The sequence below is a fragment of the Netta rufina genome (genome assembly GCF_964035555.1).
Source record: "Netta rufina genome assembly, chromosome: 12".
Classification (NCBI taxonomy): Eukaryota; Metazoa; Chordata; class Aves; order Anseriformes; family Anatidae; genus Netta; species Netta rufina.
In genome coordinates, this window is record NC_140135.1 from 20,385,050 (window position 1) to 20,404,698 (window position 19,649).

The window sequence follows — 19,649 nt, forward strand, 5'->3', positions numbered from 1 at the left end:
TATTTAACTCTGGCTGAATTAGACTCTGAAAGGAGCCTATGTGTTGCCAGCTTAGGACGTGCTCAGAAGTGTGTTTGTGTGTGTGCATACACAGGGCAGCTCTTCCATGCATTAGACCATTAGCAGCTTTTTATCCTAGAGTTCAGACACGCAGACAGGTTCCTTGTCTGAATTCTCTTTGCCTGTGGCAAACACGAAATATTTTGACATTTGAGTTGGGTTTGATCGCAGTGCAAGACAGCAGAGCTGACTTGTACTACTTTGTACTTGCCACAGGCTAGGAACATGCATGCAGACATGGACCACAAATGGGTGACGTGCAGCAACTTGTACGTGTGATAGTGCTGGCAGGCTGCATCTGGTGTAAAGCAGGTCTTCTGGCTGCAACTGCAAGGAGAATAGGAATTGCACCCTGATCGATTCACATTACTTGTTCAAAGAAATGTATACTTTATTCAAATCTTGCTTAGCACTTTGATGTGTGAGGCTCAGCTTCTTAAAACTGACTGCCTTCAACTTCAGTTTCTTCCAGTGATACATGCTGGGTATATAAAAAAAAACACGGGGGTTCGTTTCTGCTTGTATGTCCTCGACTGTCAGATGGCAGGTGCAAACCTGGGCATGGAGATTCTTGATTAAATGCACAAGATTTACAAGGTTGTTTCTGCACTGAGATTTCATTTCTTCCGTTGCTTGACAGGTGGTGGAAGAAAATGGAGTTCGTAAAGTGGTGGTGTTGCCACACTCGGCTGAATTCCATCCTTCCATGCATCCTCCTCCTCCTCCTCCCCACGTGCCACATTACATGCACCATCACCATGCTCTGCTTCCCCACCCACCTCACCCGGTGTACCCTCCGGTTCCTGGCACAGGAGAGCTGCCGCCACAGTTCATCCACCAGCATCCACCACCGCATGTTTTTCAAGAACAAGGTGAGAGTGCAGGTGATGTTTAAATACACGAGAAGTGATTTCACTTTTTTTTTTTTCTGGATTGAGGCACCAAGTTCTGTTGGTAGCTCCTTCACACATTTCCCATAATTTTGGTGCTAGTTATTAGCCTCCCTGAACCTTAGGCACCTCTTGAGGTGCCTTAAGGTACTCTTGTTTATAAAGGACCTTGGAGAGGCACTCTGCAAGTATCATTGTATAAAGTTTAAACTTTCTGCTGTTCTGTTTAAGGATTGAATGCAAAAGGGATACCTTAGAAATGTTACGATACTCTAGATATTTTTAAATGTCCCCCTTTGTCCAAATTTGACTGAAAAGAAAATAAAAAGCAATAACATACATAGACCAAATATCATAGTCATCTCATAGGAGAATGAAATGCAAGTTCACACTGTATCTAAAAATTGAATGAAGCAATATTTCACTGGAGGACTGGGATCACTGCTGACTTGAAACAGGCTATAAGCCTGATTATGTAAACGAGCATTTAACATAGAAAGAAATTAGGCTGGGGAAGATCATTCTCTCTCTGTCAAGCTCAAATCATTAATTAAGCTGTTTCAGCTAATGTCTAGGGTAAAATAGTAGCACCTAAGCTACGTTTTAAAATGTTAGTTTGGGTCCTAAACTTGCTTATGCTTTTTTGAAAGTATGAATATAGGGCTGCATCAGGGGAAGAAAGGCAACTCTGAGGCCTAATCTCAAGCAACTAACAAAATGGTTGTCTGAAGAATTGAATTGGAAACAACAAGAAAAAAAAAATCTAAACTCAGTTTGTGATCAAAAATATTAAGAAAGAATAGATTCAATAATTTGAATCTGGGTTAAACAGAAGAAATGGAAATTTGCCTGCAGATATTTTTGTGTGTTTTATTGTAGCATTTAATGAACATGACATTTCAAGACAAGAATTAAACTTCCAGCTGCTATTCTTCTCCTCCTACCTGATCTTTATACTCATATGCTAATTTGAGTGCAGTCCAGAAACTCTTTATTAGTGAAGTTCCTTCAGTCTAGTGAAGCTGTGCCACTCAGCAGTGTAAAATGTGCATGTTTCTCATCAGCTGCTCTGCTGCCCGAAGCCATTTGAGCATCAGCTGGGGCTCGGTGCAGCTGTGAGCCATGCAGCTCCATGTGTCTTCAGACTTACAAAAGCAAGCCCGGTCAAGTTGCATGTTTTTTCAGGTTCCAGTTGTGCTGTAGTTATTCTTCTGATTTTAGAGCCTTTCTCTGTTGTCAAATGAGTTGTACAGAACGATGAAATAAGTTCTCCTTTGCTTTGCAGAACCTCGTTCTCATGGAAGGACAAACTTCATTCAGCGAGATGAAAGGAGTCTCAAAATGCAAGAACACCTGAAGAAAAGACTAAAAGACAGACAAGCTAGTGGTCACACTAACAATAAACTTAACAGTCCTCCATCTTCACCACATAAAGTTAATAATTCTTCCAATGCAGCAATTCAGAATGGAAATGGAAAGGGACAGCCAGGGACAGGAGGACCACTAAAGCAGAAGCAGATAGGAAAAACAAAGGGCAGTCCAGATGCAGAGATGGGAGGTAAGTTGTATTGAAAGGGCTTAAAAATAAATTAATAAATAAAAAATACTAGATTATTTTGTAACAGAAGATGTGATAAGTTTACTGTAAAATGATTTCTGCAAAAATTGAATTTATAAGGTTTTTTCTCTACTTGGGATTAGAAAAAGCCTGATATACTTTTTGTTATGTTTGGATTTTTTTCCTCAAGACATTAAAGTAATGTCAAGTTTTATCATTTGAGATTTATCAAATAAGGTATTTAAGAAGATTTACTTCTAAACTTCTTAGGGCTCTGTCTTTTCTGACCTGGAACTCTGATTGGTATTCCAAGTGAGAATGAACTGTTGGTACTTACATACCTTACCGTGACCTTTGGTGTTGCTCTTTGTCATAACATTTTGGATAACGAGCTACTTAAACCTTGGAGAAATATGAAGGTTTGAGCAACTGTCTTCCCTGGTTGCTGTTTGAGCAGTTGTAATTTTAGTTCATTGTTTTTGCTGATATAAATGTTTGAGCTTTTTAATAACTTATGGCTTTTGATTTGCATACAGTAAAATACTTTGTGTAAATGTCTTTCATTTTGGTTTGAAACTTTTTCTCCGATATACAAATGGTTTCCTATCATGATTCTGTAAATAATTTGTGCATCTCTTAGTGCTGTGTGTGTCTTAAAGTAAATGGTCTTTTTAGGCTGTAAGGTATAGTTCTCATCTCTGTCACTATTGTATTTAACTCTTCAGTTGTAGACATAAAGCAAATATCTGACTTTGTCAGGGGAAGTAAATAGAGGTGAAAGCTTTTATCCAGCTTGTTTCAGGGACTAAAGACATTCTTGATTAAAGATTTGTCTCAATACAAACTTGCTTTGAAAAAAATCCCGAGTTGTTCAACATGGACAACTTAAAGATAGGATTCAGTTTATAGGTGTAAACCTTTTGATACCTGTGGGTATTTCTAATACACAGTTTTGATCAGGCTTCTTCCAAATTATACCCAAAGCAAGTGGTTTACAATGGAAGTTCAGGGAACAGCACATACAATGGCAAGATAAGATCTTATTGTCATTTTTAAACACCTTTCGTTTTTAGAGGAATGTGTTTGTGTTATCAAAGAAAATCCACTAATGCTCAGATTAGGAAAATATACCCTTTGTGCAGGATGTACTAAAAGGGTTTTTGTAACACTGTTAGTTTTGGATAGTTCATGTTTCTAACCATCCTGCAGCCAAAACAAACAGAGGAAACTAACTCTTTGCACAATAAGTACTATTGTTAAGCTCTTAATGAAGCGAACTCCATCTTGTGGTGGCATTTTTGTGACAGACTGTTTTTTACTCTTGAGGTTTTCTCTAATCTGTTTTGTATTTGAAATTTCAGAATCTGACACAGAATCCAAGAAATACGATACTCACTTAAGCATTGGCAAGCCAGTAGTAAGTATTATCCTTTAACACCATTATTTTTGTGGATATATTTTCTATTAAACAAGATGCATCTTTGTCATTGATCATGTGTTCTTTTCTTTAATGGTTTATTTTTTTAATAGAAACGATGTATTTTCATTGTAAGAGTTTGTATCTGGGAAAGGGCAACCATCATATAGAAACCTACTTTTTCTCATCTTTCTGAAACAGTTTGTCTGGCTCGTTTTCCCAGTCTGTAAGCCAAGGCAGTATCTACTGTTGATGTTGTTGTGTGTGTATATAAGGACTTTAGTACCTGGCAAGCAAAGGGCCCGCTGAACTAATGGAAGCCTATTTGCTCTTTGAACCATTCTTCATTCAGCATAGATGATTTCAGATACTGGGAATACAGTTTACAAAAACAGCTCATCTTTTTATGTTATGTTTAGAAATTGGAGCAAATATTTGAGTGTTTACAGACTATTTAGGACATTGGAATCTGATGACAGACATTGAAATGTCTAAAGGCTGAAGTAGAACCAATTTTTGATCTCAAGCATGTTTAATGAAACTCTTCTTTGCATTATCTATGTGTTGAGCATGGGTTATTATTTTTTTTTATTTTATTTTATTTTATTTTTTTCTAGCCTTTCAGGCATTCTTACGGTCATATTTTTCACTGCTGCCTCTGACATCTGTACTTAATGCCATCAGAAGGCTATGTTGATTTTTGTTAGAGAAACTTGCTTAGACCAAATCTTGTTATCATCCAGATTAGTGGTTACGTGTTAAGGTCGATTAATGGGGTTGTAATAGAGTTAGAAAGTTACGTCATCTGACTGTGCCTAAAGGTACATCTGGTGCCAGTGTTGAAGACTCCAGATCTGAAAATTTGCTCCAAATGAATGATGCAAACAGTGCAAGTGAAATAACAGATTTTCTCTTCGTACACTGAGACAACGTAACGTGCCTATAAGTAAGGTTATACAGTCTCTGAAAGGAAATCCTTTAGTTTGATAATTGAAATGAAAACAGAATAATGTAAACTCAAATAATTACTCAGTGTTTCCATTACGAAGGTAAAGAATTCCTCCAGTGAGGAACTTCATGGGCAAGCTAGCAACACCATGTTATTAACTAATTGACCTTTTATTACAGAAAGCAAACTTACTTGCATTATTTATGCTTTTAATAGGTTTCTGATATACAAGCAAGATCAGCCGTTCTGTCCTGGAATCTCCCAGTTAGTTCACAGAATGGAGAGAGCCATAGTCATAGTCCAGCAGCATTTACATTTGAAGTAGCAATATCCAACAGTGGTAAAAATGGAAAATTTAAATCTGTCTATGTGTAAGTTTAGTTTCTTCATTTAAGCACAATACCGATGTTTAAAAACATTAACCAATCAGCAATCTCTTTATCAGGAGCTGTTTGTTGACTTGCAGACCTACATACTTCACGTGAAATAAATTTTAAGTAATGTCAGTATGAGTTACGTGGACAATGGAAAACTTGAAAATTAAATGTGTGCTAGATGGTTTTGCTTTTCAATAAGCTTTTATCCAATAATGTATAAGGAAGAGCTGTAACTTTTTTTTTTCTCCCTTTCCATAGCGGGGAAGAATTAACAATTACACTTCCTGATCTCAGACCAGCAACTGATTACCATGTCAGGTATGTTGTTGGAATACTTAATGTTGTTTTTCAGATGTTAATTACAAAATCATTCTAGCTTCATGAAAAGGTTGTGGTCACAGACCACATTTGAGGAATATTAATCATAGAATAACAGAGCTGTGGACATTACTGTTGCTATCTAATTCCTTCTTTTCTTCTAACTCCATTGAAGTGTCGCCTCACTTTCTTCAGCTTTCTTCCCTACTGTCTTCTCTCTCTTCTTGTTTCTCCGAAATATAAACATCAAGTTATCCTCTGTGGCATCTTTTCTAGAATGACAAGTTTGCACTTAGTGAAAGAGATTGATGTGGGCTGAATGCAGTAGCAGATAAAATAACTTAAACTTCAGTGTGGATTTGGAAGTTTGATGTGTCAGCTTGATTTGTAAAGTTGCTTCTCTGAACCACAAGCTTCTGTAGCCCTGCAAGAAGAGCTGAAACTAGTTGAAATAGGGAGACAGTAGATGCTGTGTTACAAGGGAACAAGATGTTCTCTTGGAAATGAAGCAGAGCTCCATGTGCACAGCGTAGGGTACTGGAAGATGGACAATTTTTCACCTTTCTGAAAAATAAGGCAATCCATTGCTCTTGAAAAACAAACATAAGTGAGTAAAACTGTCCCAGAGATCCTGTCCCATTTGAACAATTACACTGAAATGTTGTGGTAAGTGTAGTCCACATTCAATCTCAAGGTTTTTCAGTGAAAAGGTTCATTTCAAGTCAGGTATTCTGTTACCATTTGGTAACGCTTGCTGTAGTTTTCATCATGCCTCCCATGAGTATTTCATCACTAAAATATCTCCACTGTGATAGAGTAAAATGCAGTCCGCCCTCTCACTGTGATGATTAGAAAAGAACACTTGTGTGAATGATCTTGGTCATGTTTCTTGGAGACCAGGGGCCTACAAACATCTAAACAGACTTGTTTTCTGTCAACAGACACGCAGATTGGCACATTGTTTCTGTCAAAATATGAACAATAGAAAGGATTCCTCGCTAATTATTAGTTCAAAATAATTGTAAATTAAGGATATTGATCTAGAAGGCTCCGTGTGGTGAGTGTCCACATGCAAGCTCCATCATGCTGTTGTCAGTACACACCCGTGTCCCTGGTGAGCGTGGTATGGTCAATAGAATTTCTGATGGGGACATCAGTTCCTGGAACCTAGAATAAGATCATAAACTCAGACTTGGCTTTTTCAGTCTTGACTGAAAAGGCATGATATTGTTGTCTTTAGGAATCAGCATCTTTGGGTACTTTTTTCCAAGAGTATGGGCATTCTGGTTTTGCTGCTGTAACCACAATTTGCAATTAAGTAAATTTCTCAAGCTGCCAACTTCTCCTTAAATTTTCAGTTGCTAACGCAATAACGTAATTAATTGTCCTCTGTTCAGAGTTTCAGCAACCAGCAGTTCGATCAAAGAATCCGTTTCAGAATTAGTGAGCTTCACTACAGAAAGTTGTGAGCCGGATTGTCCAGCTGCCCCGAAGCTAATTAACAGAACCAAAAACAGCCTGAGTTTGCAGTGGAAGGTAAGTAGACTAATGTATTCATATATGGCATGTTTACATTAGCTCTGTCAATAACTTGGGTATATTAGGTGTTGGCTTTTAAGTTGTTTGGTTAAGACTGAAGGCTGAAATCATGATCACTTCTTCCTATTTCCTTTACTGCTTCCCTATTTTTTTGCATATCACTTTAGTATGATCGAATTTGTAGCAGGTCTCTCTAAGTATGAACAGTTGTTCAATAGGAAGGTTTTATTCTTAAATGGCAACATAATAAAGGATGGAGAATCAACATTTTGCGTGGAGTTCATAGATAGATATGACTTAAAAGAATTTGGGAATTGCAATGTTAGTTACTCGAACTAACTCATAGTGAATATCTTTGTCTGGTTTGTACATTTACTTTTGAATCTAATTTTTGAATATAAACATTATAATCTGTGAAGATTTGGTATCTTTGGTATCTGTTTTTTATTGTCATTTCATGTTTTTCATATGACTATGCTTATACCTGGAACTAATGGTTTATAAATGAATAACATCAGTTAAATTATTTGTATCTATTCTGAGGAAGGATAGAGTTCCCGTTTGTGTGCCATAGAAAACAGAAATGTTGCTTGTCTGAATCCTTACATTGCTCAAACAGCCAGTTGGCAAACACACAGCATGAGGATGCAAAGAAAAACTTTAAGACTGTTTTCATTGTTCAGAAAATGAAACTGCTTGTGAGTTCATATTATAAACTATCAAAATTAATAAAGTTAGTGTAACAGTTCAGAGGGCCACCAGGAACAAGGAATTGAAATAGCTGCTAGTGCTTACCCTGACTAACTCACTCTACTGAATACATCTGTCTGTGCCCACAATAGAGTTCCAGGTTATCAGAAGTATCTTTGTGGAAAAAGAGGGCTATTCTGTATGCCTACTGCAGATTCCTTTCAGCTGTACACTAAACAGTTATGTTTTAAAAGGTGGTTGGAATATATATATTCAATTCTTAAAATGCTTTGTTTTAGCATGCAATATATATGTGTGAAGTTCCATCATTTGATTTTAACTTTTTTCATTGTTTCTTTATTTTCAGTCCTCAAATGACAATGGTTCCAAAATAACTAATTTTCTTTTAGAATGGGATGAGGTAAGCCCTTTTCTAGTGGAAAAAAAAAAGTCATAATGACATCTTTAGGCCAATTATACCTAAAAATACTTTCTGCTTAGGTACATCTACTATTTTGGTGCAACTGTCGAGACAGTTTTAAAGTCACTAGCCAATTAAAAAGCTTAAATCAAATTACCAGTATTGCAGCAATTCAAGTAGATAATCCTTTTAGATCCTCTGAGAGGATAGTGCAAAGCTTCCTCATTTGGTTCTTGTCATTCAGAGTATTAATTCCTATGCTTTCTTTAAATGGCTGAGTGTTTTTGGCTTGTATCTTCAAATTTTCACTCAAATTTTGAACTTATTACATAAACGTAATTCTGAAGTGATTAAAAAAATCAAAAGTGTGTTTTGTTTTCAATTGCAGTTTTATTTATGACCATTTTGTCACAACTCCAGCACTAAAAAATCATCACATCTCAATCAACATGTTGTCTTATTATCTGGAATACTCAGGATTGCTATCAGTAATACTCAGTATGACCCTGGTGACATTATTTTTTTACATTCTTAAGGCTTCCTTTTTTTTTTTTTTGTTGTTACTAAATTTGTGAAACAAAATTTAGGAAAAGTTAGAGGTGAAGAAATTGACCTTAGCAGAGAGCATACAGTCCCAGTGCAAAAAGTTGCTCAGGTTGTTCTCACTTTTTTAAAGGGGAAGAATGGACCCTTCAAAGAATGCTACTACGGGCATCTGAAGCAGTATAAACTTACCAAACTCTCTCCTTCTACAAAATACTCACTTAGACTAGCTGCTAAAAACGATATTGGAATGAGGTAATGAACGCAATTTATAATATCATTCATTTTCTCTGCAGCTACATCTGCCGTCATTAACTTTCTAAAAAATACTTTTCCAGTGGGTTTAGTGAGACAGTGACATACTACACAGCAGGAATTGTCCCGCCACCCCCAGCACCCCCAGTGCTCGTTGAAGCAGGAGTGACCTGGCTGTCATTGAAGTGGAGCCCACCTAACGGGGTGTCTTCAGATGACTCTCTCACTTACAGTTTAGACATGGAGGAAGAAGGTTCTGTAAGTGCTGTTTTTTATGGCATGGGTAAAAGCTTGATATGCAGTAGTGCATGAATAACAATTTAACCCTGTATGTTACTTCTCAGTAAAATAATGCAAAATAGTGCAACAGTTGGCAAGTACTGTATGTATTTATCAAACAAAGATGAAGTTCCAGCTAAAAAAAAAAGTCTAAAAGTCTTTATTTTGTTTTCTCATGGAAAATTAGTGTCTGCATTTGTTCTTTTTTTTTTTTTTTCCTCCTTTACAGGGTTATGGTTTCCAACCACAGTATAATGGAGATGAACTCTCATGCACTTTAAGAAATCTTAGGAGGAGTACATCCTATAAGTTTAGGGTTTGTACTATATTTTACTTCTAATTTAATTATGACTGCATTTCAGGGGGGTTAGCACTTCTGTGTAGCTAAGACACTTTTTGTGGAGACTGGAGAAATTAACCTGCAATTCTCGTGTGTTTGGTTTTGTTTGCATGGAAGAATTTTGCAAATCAGCTAGCTGTGTATTACCTGTCATTAAATCAATTGCTTATATGTTCTCTTCATTCCTGAAACAGCTCTTTGCCTACAACAGTGAAGGAAAAAGTAGTCCTAGTGAGGTAGTAGAACACAGCACCAATCCTGACAAACCTGGACCGCCAAGTAAACCAACTGTAAAGGGAAAGATCCATTCGCACAGTGTGAAAGTTGCATGGGGTAGGTTACCTTTCATTAGTGCTGTATTTGAGTGCTTCTCATACATTTGTGTATGCAACCCGGATCAAAAAACAGAGGCAAACTCAGGCTAATTACTTGTCTCTGTAGAGAATGTTATTGCAGAGGGAATACATAGCATTAAAAAAATGCACCTTGCTCTGGTTTGGGGGCTGTAGCCAGCAGTATTCATTTTAGATATGCTTTAATAGCACCAAATTTACCATGATGCTTACATAATTTTTACATACTCTTAAAAGTTTGCCTCTGAAATTGGCAGTATTTTCTTAGTTGCACTTCTTCCTCACATAATCACAATTAATAATAGAAAAACTATTGTTCTGTAAAATGTATTTTGAGTGTGTGTTCACAGTTTTTTATTTAAATTGCGTTTTCTACTTGAATGAATTCTGTAACAGATGAAAATGTTCTCTGAAAATAGTTGATAGCAAATTAATGCATTGTCTTTAAAGCTTCAATAATTTATTGCAAGATACTGTTTTCTTTCAGAGCCACCCAAAGATAATGGAGGATCAGACATTTCTAAATACTTTTTGGAAATCTCAGAAGCATTAATTGGTAAGCCATTCTCATTAAGTACTAATTCAGCTTGTGATTCACTACTCCTTGCTCTAGTAATTACTGTTCTTTTTTCATGTCTGTTTTTGTTGTACATGTTCTTTGTGTAACTGATACTTCAGATTGGATTCTGTGCCTTGATTATCTTCATACAAAATTGTGTGAAAATTTTCAAGGTTGATTTTTGCAAAAACTTTGAAGTATAAAGTATTTTCTTTTTACCTCAGGGAGTAAGTGGGATACCATATACAGTGGTTCCCAGAGAGAGCACACATGTGATCATCTCAAGCCTGGTACTTCATACAGATTGAGAGTTTATTGTGTCAGTAAAGGTGGCGAAAGCCAGGTGAGAAAAAGGAGAATAAATTTGGATCTGAAAGTCATTTCATTCTGTTTAGTGAAATATTTTGTGTTTTCATGCTACAACCATGTGTATTACTGCTAGGCTTCTGATGTTATGACTGTTACAACATCGGCTGTTCCTCCTGGACCGTGTCATGCTCCGTGCCTGGCAGGCAAAGCTAAGCCCAAGGAAATCACTTTACAGTGGGGTAAGCTCCAGCAAAATATTTTTCTCATTTTTAAACATCAGAACAAAAATTAAAAATCTGTAGAACTCTTTAAAACGTTTTCTTATATGTTTAAGTATTTTCATATAAAAATAATGTAAGTCATATAGCCCAGGTTACTAGTTTCATTAAAAAAAAAAAAAAAAAAAAAAAAAAAACAAAGCATGCTAACCAGCTAAGATTTGGTGATACATATATGTGTAACAATATGGAGACAGTTAAACAGAAATAAAGGTCTTGAGGAAAGCTTGATGACTGACTGCCTTGTTACTGATGTGTTATGGGCAATTTGAGAATCACCCCTCTGGTTTTTTTAAATTTTTATCTTAGTGAAGGTAATAAACAGTAAAGAAGATACATTGTTTTTTTGAAGGCAATGTATGAAAAATAAATGGAAGAACCTGATAAAGGCTATCTTAAAATTATATAACAGTATCAGGGAGGGAGGGAGGGGGAGCATCATGAAGTGTTTCTGCTCAGATATGATGAATGCCTGCACTGGGATTCTGTGATTTTTAGAATTCATCTGGCTTGACATGCAGCTTGAGAAGGCTAATGGGAAACAAGCTAGAGAAAAAAGTGGTTTGTGAAATGAATAGAAAAAATCCCTTTTTATTTCGTAGGCCCGCCGTCTGTCGATGGAGGTTCCGACATAACAGAATACATTGTAGAGATGGCAAACTCGGAACAAGATGAGCGCAGACAAGTGTATCAGGGTCCAGCATCGGAATACGCAGTGAACAACCTGCTTCCTGGGAGAACATACTGCTTCTGGATACGAGCAGCAAACAAAGTTGGGGTAACCGCTCTGCTCATGAGAGCAGATAGTTTTATGCAAGGGATAGTGGTGGTACTATCACGTTAGGAGCCTGATCGTATTTTGTGGCTTGTTAGATTTTCATTGAAGGAGCAGGATTTTTCATGTGGATTCACTGAGGTAGGGCTGAAGGAAGGACAAGTTTTATAGTTTCACAGTTAGTGTCGACTTTTACAGATTGGTGGTGTGGGAATAGTCTTGTGTAGAGAGGTGGGGTCAAACAGTGCCACGTTTGAACAAGGTTAGGTTAGGACAAATGGTGGTTGCATAAAAGTCTTTCTGAAGCATTACCATTGCTTGTGGAAGCAGAATCCTGACTACAGGGGAAGGAGGAGTTACAAGACTATAGGAGAGTGTGAGTTAGTGGGAGGATCACAGATATCCTGTAGGCATGGGGCCAATTTACAGAGTAAACTCCCTGAAAGGAATTTCAAATGGCGCTATGAAACTAAGCACTGAAATCTTCTATTTGCTTCCCTATCAAGTTAAAAATAATTTGTTTTCTTTGGCTTGCGCACTTGCACATCAGTTTTGCTTTACTGCTATTGCTATATTCATGCAGTTGTATTTTTATTTTTTTTCAGTTCGGTCCTCACTCGGACAAAGCAGAAATCTCTACTGCTCCCGGGCCTCCTGATCAATGCTGCAAACCTGTAATAACTTGTAAAAATGCAACTTCTGTTATAGTTTCATGGGAGGTAAGTTTTAATGTTTTTCAGTAATATACAAATTAATATTTGGCTTTTAGAATAATAGTAATGTGTAATATACAGAAATGGAAGAAATGGCAAAGGTATGGGTGTAATATTTTAAACATTTCTCTATAGAGCCATACGTTGTTCGTGCAGATTTTGTCTGCTACCAGTTTCCATTTTAAACTGAATAAATGGGAGTGCCATTTAAATTCTCCTCACGGTATGGCAACTAGTGTTTTGCTGTTAATACATGGAAGCATTTTAAGAAGTCGACCTTAAAGTCATTTTTCTGAGTATTGCTGAAAGTTTGAGTTTAAATTTCCAGTGTGGTTGTAAGAAATCATGCAGTATGCCACAGCAGTAGCAGCTTCAAGCGTATGGGTACATTGTACTGGCATTGTTTTAATGGTAGCAAAGAGCCCGAGTATCATATCTGAGAATTAAGTTTGTTCTCTAAAAAGAACTCAGTTTTTCAATCCCAGTGCTTCTGTTTTGATGTCTTTTTGTGATGCAATGAAAGATCTTGCATGTTGAACACGTATGTATGTGCAATAGTGAAGATAATTTGTCACTTAAACCTTTAGAGTCCCGCATGCAATGGTGCAGAAATCAATGAATACAGACTGGACTGGGGTCAGATGGAAGGAGCAATGCATGTCATTTACACTGGCCCTTGCCAGAGCTATGAAGTGAAGGGTCTCACACCTGCAACCACATATTACTGCAGAGTACAGGTATGAAAAGCCTTTTATTATGTGTTACTAAACAAATGAGGAAGCGCATATAGTTTGCAGAAAAAATCAGTTAGAGATGATAACTACATGCTGTCACTTACTAAGACAATATTGCTTTAAAAAATCGCTCTCCCTTTCCCTTCTTCCCAAGTCCCTCCTAACTGCATGTATCTAAAAATGAGGTTTAGGTCAAGTGTTTTATTAAATAGCAAACATTTTGCCATGTTTGTGTGTTGCCTGGGAAATTTCCCATGCTCTTCCAAGTTCCTTTTAATGACATGCAAAAGAAAGCATGACAGATATGACTGATTAGAAAAAAAGTGGATTCAGTAAACAACACGTAATCTCTCTTTCAGGCTGTAAATATCTCTGGAGTTGGGTTGTTTGGTGAGACTGGTGTGGTGACAACCCCTGCATCAGTGCCTGCAGCAGTGTCAGTACTGCATTTACTTGAGGAAGATCAAATGGAAATTTCTCTTCCTTTATCAACGTGCCTTGCAATTCAATGGGAAGAACCGTGTTGTCATGGGTCAGAGATCACTGGATATAATATAGAATATGGGGAGAAGCAGCTTGTAACTGTTGGAAGAAATACAAGCCATGTTCTTGAGAATCTGCTGCCTGATACTCTGTACAGGTAATAATAATCATTTTATTCAGAAAGCACATTTGTAGAACCTGCAGTCACTAGCTTTGAAGGTAGTGTTTTTAAACTTTATAGCAATTTCATTCAGCATACAGAATATTTGCTTGATTCACTCTACAACTCTGAAAAAAATAAAATTGCCAAGTCTTTCTTCTAAATTTTCTGGGTTTATAACTTTTTATTCAGAAACAGTGCATACAGTGATGTGGTCAGTATCTCAAAATGTTTGGTTTGACTAAAGTTTAGTTCAGATTATGGATCTTCGGTGTCACCAGGAGGCAAACGGTACAAGTAAATGGGAGCTTAGAGCGCCTGGGCACTTGCTCGCTGCGCAGAATAAACCTGAACAATTCTGAGAAACACTGAAGTTTCATTGTGTCGAAAACAATGTAATTATTTTGACCTGTTTTGAAATAGATAATTTGTAAAGTTAATTTCTGACTGCATTTTAATTGCTTTATTGTTTGTAGTCATATTCTTTACAAACTTTAACTCTTGCCTCATTAGTATTTTTCGTGGCCTCAGTAAATTAACCATATCGCTTTTCTCCCATTTCTAGAATTAGAATACAGGCCATAAACAGCTTTGGAGTTGGTCCTTTCAGTCATTCCATTAAAGCCAAAACGAAACCACTACCTCCTGACCCTCCTCATCTTGAATGTGTGGTCTTCAGCTACCAGAGCCTTAAACTGAAATGGGGTGAAGGTCCCAGCAGAGCTTTAATTACCAACCCGACACAATTCAACTTGCAGATGGAGGACAGGTTTGGCAGGTAAAATAATCAGAACACTAAGAATGCTACAGCTGCATTAAAACTTCGTGTCAAGTTTTTTAAGACCATTTTAAGTATTCTCACCTCTGTCTGCACCAGTAAGTTATTTGGGCATCCCAAAGTTTGCCACTTTGTGTGCATTTTTGCATCCTGTCTTTCAACCAGAAGTGCTGTTAATCACTGTTAGCTAGTATTTACTTGTAAATAGTAATTTTAGTATAGTATTTCCACTACTTTTGTACTAAAGTTAGATAGAAAAATATTCACCGAGCTAACTTACGATATTGATGCACAAATTTGTGGTTACTGAGTAATTCTAATTCGTATATATTGTTTTGTTTTGTTTTCCAGGTTTGTTACTGTTTATAGCGGTCCTTGTCATACCTACAAGGTGCAGAGACTCAGTGAATCCACTACGTACTATTTTAAAATCCAGGCATATAATGATGCCGGAGAGGGAGAGTTTTCTGAAGTTTACGCTTTCACTACAACTAAGTCTCCACCCGCATCTCTTAAAGGTGAGCTTAGACTGCTCTAGAAACCTCTGCAAGCTGTTTTTTTAGTAGGTAGAATGCTAAAACCTGACTCTTTTCCCAGTGAGACCTCTCTGTGGCCACTGTGGGACTGAACAGAAGCTGGCTATCTTACATAGAGATTTTCTACATTGGTAGAGACCTTTATTCTCTTTTTCTAAAATAACAAGAAATCACTTTTCTTCTAGCACCCAAAGCAAATCAGCTGGAAGAAAACACTTATGAAATCACATGGGAACCTTTACAGCCGATGAAAGGAGATTCCATTGTTTACATCCTTCAGCTTGCTGCTGGGAGAGAGTTTGATCAGGTACCTTTTATTTAACCAAATGAACTTGAGGCGTTTTACTTAAGGAAAAAAAACTCCTCTGAGGATTGTTTTGTTTTTTTTCTTAACCAAATGTAAATAAGTTATTCCCAAGTACATTGCAGATACAGTCTCCTTTGTTTAGCTCACTTTGGAGATCTGTTCAAAGGAGCACTTTTGCTTGTCTTCATGTTGTTGTGCATTTTTAATCACCCCCACAGGGGAATGTCACTACAGACTGTATGTTCAGGCAAATACGGGTGGGCAGTCTTTTGAGAGTGTTGTTCTTAAGACTAGCTTAGTTTACACAATTCTGTGCTTTCTTCAACTTGTCCTTTTCATTAGCAGGCAAATTGCTGCTGCTTCTGCTCTTTCTTTGAAGTAGAAGCACTTAACTGGAAATAATCTATAAGGCACAGATCATAATGGTTCAGGTCTGTTTTGGCCCTTTGGCTTGTGCTGTGGAAGAAAATGACTACAAAGGCAGGTTTGAGAGTCACTGGGAGAATTGCTTGGGGGGTTACCACTGTTACTACCCAATCTTCTCAGTGCTTCCCGCGGTTCTTTTGATCCTTAAACCATACAGTCTGTGGCATCACTGTCTTTGTTAGTAGTGGACATCACTTGCCCCACATTTGCAGGGGAATTATACAGACCCGTGGTTCTGCAGAACTAGATTTTTTTTTTCTAAGTTTTGAAATCCAGGTCCATCAGTGTGGAGCACTGTAAGAAGCTTTGGATTATTCACTAGAAAATGGATCATAAATTCATAAGAAATAAAAGCTGAGATTTCATTAAGTTGGCTTGAGGAGAATGACTTCAGGCCACGTCCAGTGCTGCCTGTGCTCGTAAAGCGGAATGGGAAGTATAACTTCATGTTTGTTGATGAATCCCAATTAAAGTGCTTTCTTTTTCTTCTTCTTCTGCCTAGGTATACAAGGGACCAGAGACTTCCTTCCGTCTCACAAGCCTGCAGACAAACTGTGAATATCGGATCAGAGTCTGCGCTGGCCGTCAGTCCCAAGACTCTACTGGATCCCAAGAACTGTATGGACCTTACAGTCCCAGTACAGTATTCTCATCTCAGAAACAGGAGCTGGTTCCGCAGTGTGCTGATTTGACAACAGAGCTGGCAGAGAGTAAGAAGACGTTGCGTGAAGAGCGCTTCATTGCTATCGTTCTTCTTTGTGGGTTTGCAGTGGTTGCTATTTTATTTGCTGTTGTTATTCAGTACTTTGTAATCAAGTAGATGAGAACCTATTCAGTACTCAGCTTTTTGTACAGAAGCTATTTCGGGTATTTATGGTTAGTTCTAATTAAAATCCTAGGTGGGGATGTATCAATACGTGCATTTCCACTTTTGCTGCTGGCTAACAGTGAGGCTGGGTTGGCAGATCCTTTCCAAATACTGAACACAGATTTCTTGTAGAAAGGGTAATCCTGGGTCCTCTGTAATCAGGGTTAGCTGTTAATAAAACAGCAAAAACTGCCTTATCGTGCACACGGGTGTGTGTGCACATTCTTCCTCTCTCCGAATTCAAGCGGGGCCTTTGGCCAGTTAGAGAGAGAAGGCGTTCCTAGAGCAAGTCCTTTTCAAGTACAACTAGACCAGTGGTAGCCGATCAGCAATGTTTAATCAGGTATCGTTGTAGTTTGGTATACATGAGATACAGCAGCACAAATGCTTAAGCTTAGAGCAGTACTGTATTGCAAGACATTACTAGAGCATACCACATTTAATATACTGTAGAAGGAAAGCAGAATATTGACTTTGACTTAGCGATATTACTACTTTACAGTTATTTTAATATTTTGGATTCAGTAATAATCATTTCAAGCGTTATAGTAGAGGGTGCCAGCATTTTTAGAATTTTAATCAAAATGCTCGACAAAATGTTAGCAGGATGTAATGTACATGCTGCAATTGCATTCGTATGTAACGTTGCAGAAAAGGCCCCTTTTGTATTGTACATTTCTGAATGAAATGCTTTCTGCTGTTGGTGAGCAGTTGTTGGCCCAATCCACATTTCACTCTCAGTGCCTGAGAGAAAAGTAATTTCCTGTGCTTCTGATTAAATCTTTGCAGTGTTTTCAGAAAAGCACAGGTATTGTCTTTAAGGAGAAAGAGTGCATTTATGATAAATGTTACACTATTTGGCTCAAACTGAGCAAATGTTTTTGTACTATTATTAACCTAAAAATGAAAGTTCAAACTGCTTTTGGATGCCCTTCTATCTTGATCTGAATTATCAAATTGTACATGAAAGAACTCTTTTTAGATAACATTTATACAATGTTTTAAATGACTTGCTATCCCAGTGGTAGCAGCTTCACATTCCATTGTTTTCTAGATGGGAATGTTCAGCCTGCTATGAACTTTTCTGAAACGCGTCCTGTTTGTCTGGGGGGGATTTTTTCGTGGACACTGTGCACTACATATGACTGTTCTTGTTAAATCTGCTTACGAGTATCTAAAGGCGAGCCCGACGGCTCTCTTCTTTTTATCAAAGATTTTGAAAGCTGGAACTCGCAAGTTTAGAAAAAGTTTCAGAATGGGTCTTCCTGATAGCATTGAGAGATGCCCTACAAAGGCAGATTCAGCGTTATTTTGCAAAGACTACACTATATACATCAGAGCGATGCACCTGTATGTGGAATGTTGGATGTGCTAGTGCTACAGGCTAAGTATTTCCCGTAATTAATCACTTTAAGGGTCTTTCTCCTATGGCAGTTGACGAATAATGTTGCGTTATAGTTTGAGGCATTGTGTTGTATTTCAGATGTGGAAAACCTAAATTATGACATAGTATCGCTTAATACTCTTAAAAGTAGATTTATGGTGCAATCTGAAATTAATCTTTTCAAAATGTACTCTTCATTTTGTACTCTATTTATTTTGATTAAAAGTCCTGGAAAATGTATGTTTGAATGTATTGTTCTACTTGTAGCAGAACTTTAAGTTAATCATTTATTATATCATAGAAATCTCTCCCTCCACTGTTCGAAAGAGATTTATACAGATATTAGTGTCTTTAGTTCGCAGAAGGGTTTACAATCTGTCTTTCTCTTCGTAGTCTACTTTTAGCAAATACGACTGCCTTCAGCAAATCTCTATTGCCAAAGGGTTACTTCTTTAACTCTTAGAACGAAGTTTGTAGGGATTTATTTGGCAATACTTTTTCTGGTGATTTTAAAAGATAAATTAGAATCACAAAGTAAATACTAACAAGTCACGACTCCTAAAAGGTAAAATAAAGTTCCTCTGCAATTGCCACAAAATACTCGTGTTTCCAGGAAGTGTACTGGGCAGCCTGCCGTAATACCGATGTCACGTCAGCTATTATCCATTCCAGAACGATATACCCTAGTGGCATTAATGTATTAGGTATCTTCATTTTTCTTGTATTGTAATTTTGAGGTATCTCAAACTTATGTTAAAGCTGCCATGCATTGTATTACTAAATTGTAACTATCAAATAGATAATATATTTAATACAGCCAATAAATAATACAAATGTATTCAAATTTGACTACCGGGTTGCGTGTTTTTGTGGATTTTGACTTTATTCAGTCATTTGTACAGCCTGTAATTTAAGCTGAAGAAACATGTTTAGCGTGGTTACTGAGCATCACGAAGAGCTGTCTTTAAAGCAATCATTCTGGATGAAAAGTTGTTTGAAGTGCACAACTGAAACCTGTCCAGTTGCCTGCATTTCGTCTGTGGGTGAGGAAGGTGCGGCAGGCAGGTGTCCCAGAGGGTTTTGGTGACTTGAAAATCAGGGAAAGATGCACACCCTTACCCCTTACCACCTGTGCCCCCAGTCTGCTCCAGAAACAATTTCTGATGAGGCTCTGCAAGGTAGGTTTTTAGCACGATGCTGTCCTCTCATTTCTAAGAGATGTCTGGGCACCAAACTGCCGTTTCTTGAGCCCTTTTTTGTGAGGTCAGGCAGGGCTTGGGACAGCCCCTGGCGATCTGGGCTCTGTGTTTGCCTGCTTTACAAACAAGGGAGAAGGCGAATGTCTTCTAT

The 19,649-nt window shown here is 37.5% G+C and overlaps 1 protein-coding gene across 2 annotated transcripts in view; it reads left to right on the forward strand.

Moving 5' to 3' along the window:
- Window positions 1-19,103, forward strand: part of LOC311213858 (fibronectin type-III domain-containing protein 3a-like) — a 45,345-nt gene extending 26,242 nt beyond the window's left edge. For both annotated transcript variants that reach the window (XM_084294145.1, XM_084294146.1), the window contains exons 6-27: window positions 701-932; window positions 2,236-2,508; window positions 3,870-3,925; window positions 5,091-5,245; window positions 5,510-5,569; window positions 6,967-7,105; window positions 8,166-8,219; window positions 8,896-9,017; window positions 9,101-9,275; window positions 9,526-9,612; window positions 9,831-9,969; window positions 10,477-10,545; window positions 10,773-10,891; window positions 10,991-11,096; window positions 11,738-11,913; window positions 12,516-12,629; window positions 13,211-13,360; window positions 13,717-13,997; window positions 14,566-14,778; window positions 15,130-15,296; window positions 15,500-15,621; window positions 16,550-19,103. In XM_084294145.1, the coding sequence (XP_084150271.1) occupies window positions 701-932; window positions 2,236-2,508; window positions 3,870-3,925; window positions 5,091-5,245; window positions 5,510-5,569; window positions 6,967-7,105; window positions 8,166-8,219; window positions 8,896-9,017; window positions 9,101-9,275; window positions 9,526-9,612; window positions 9,831-9,969; window positions 10,477-10,545; window positions 10,773-10,891; window positions 10,991-11,096; window positions 11,738-11,913; window positions 12,516-12,629; window positions 13,211-13,360; window positions 13,717-13,997; window positions 14,566-14,778; window positions 15,130-15,296; window positions 15,500-15,621; window positions 16,550-16,867 (3,327 nt within the window). In that variant the 3' untranslated portion in view covers window positions 16,868-19,103. The remainder of the gene's footprint in view (window positions 1-700; window positions 933-2,235; window positions 2,509-3,869; window positions 3,926-5,090; window positions 5,246-5,509; window positions 5,570-6,966; window positions 7,106-8,165; window positions 8,220-8,895; window positions 9,018-9,100; window positions 9,276-9,525; window positions 9,613-9,830; window positions 9,970-10,476; window positions 10,546-10,772; window positions 10,892-10,990; window positions 11,097-11,737; window positions 11,914-12,515; window positions 12,630-13,210; window positions 13,361-13,716; window positions 13,998-14,565; window positions 14,779-15,129; window positions 15,297-15,499; window positions 15,622-16,549) is intronic.
- Window positions 19,104-19,649: the final 546 nt, after the last annotated feature.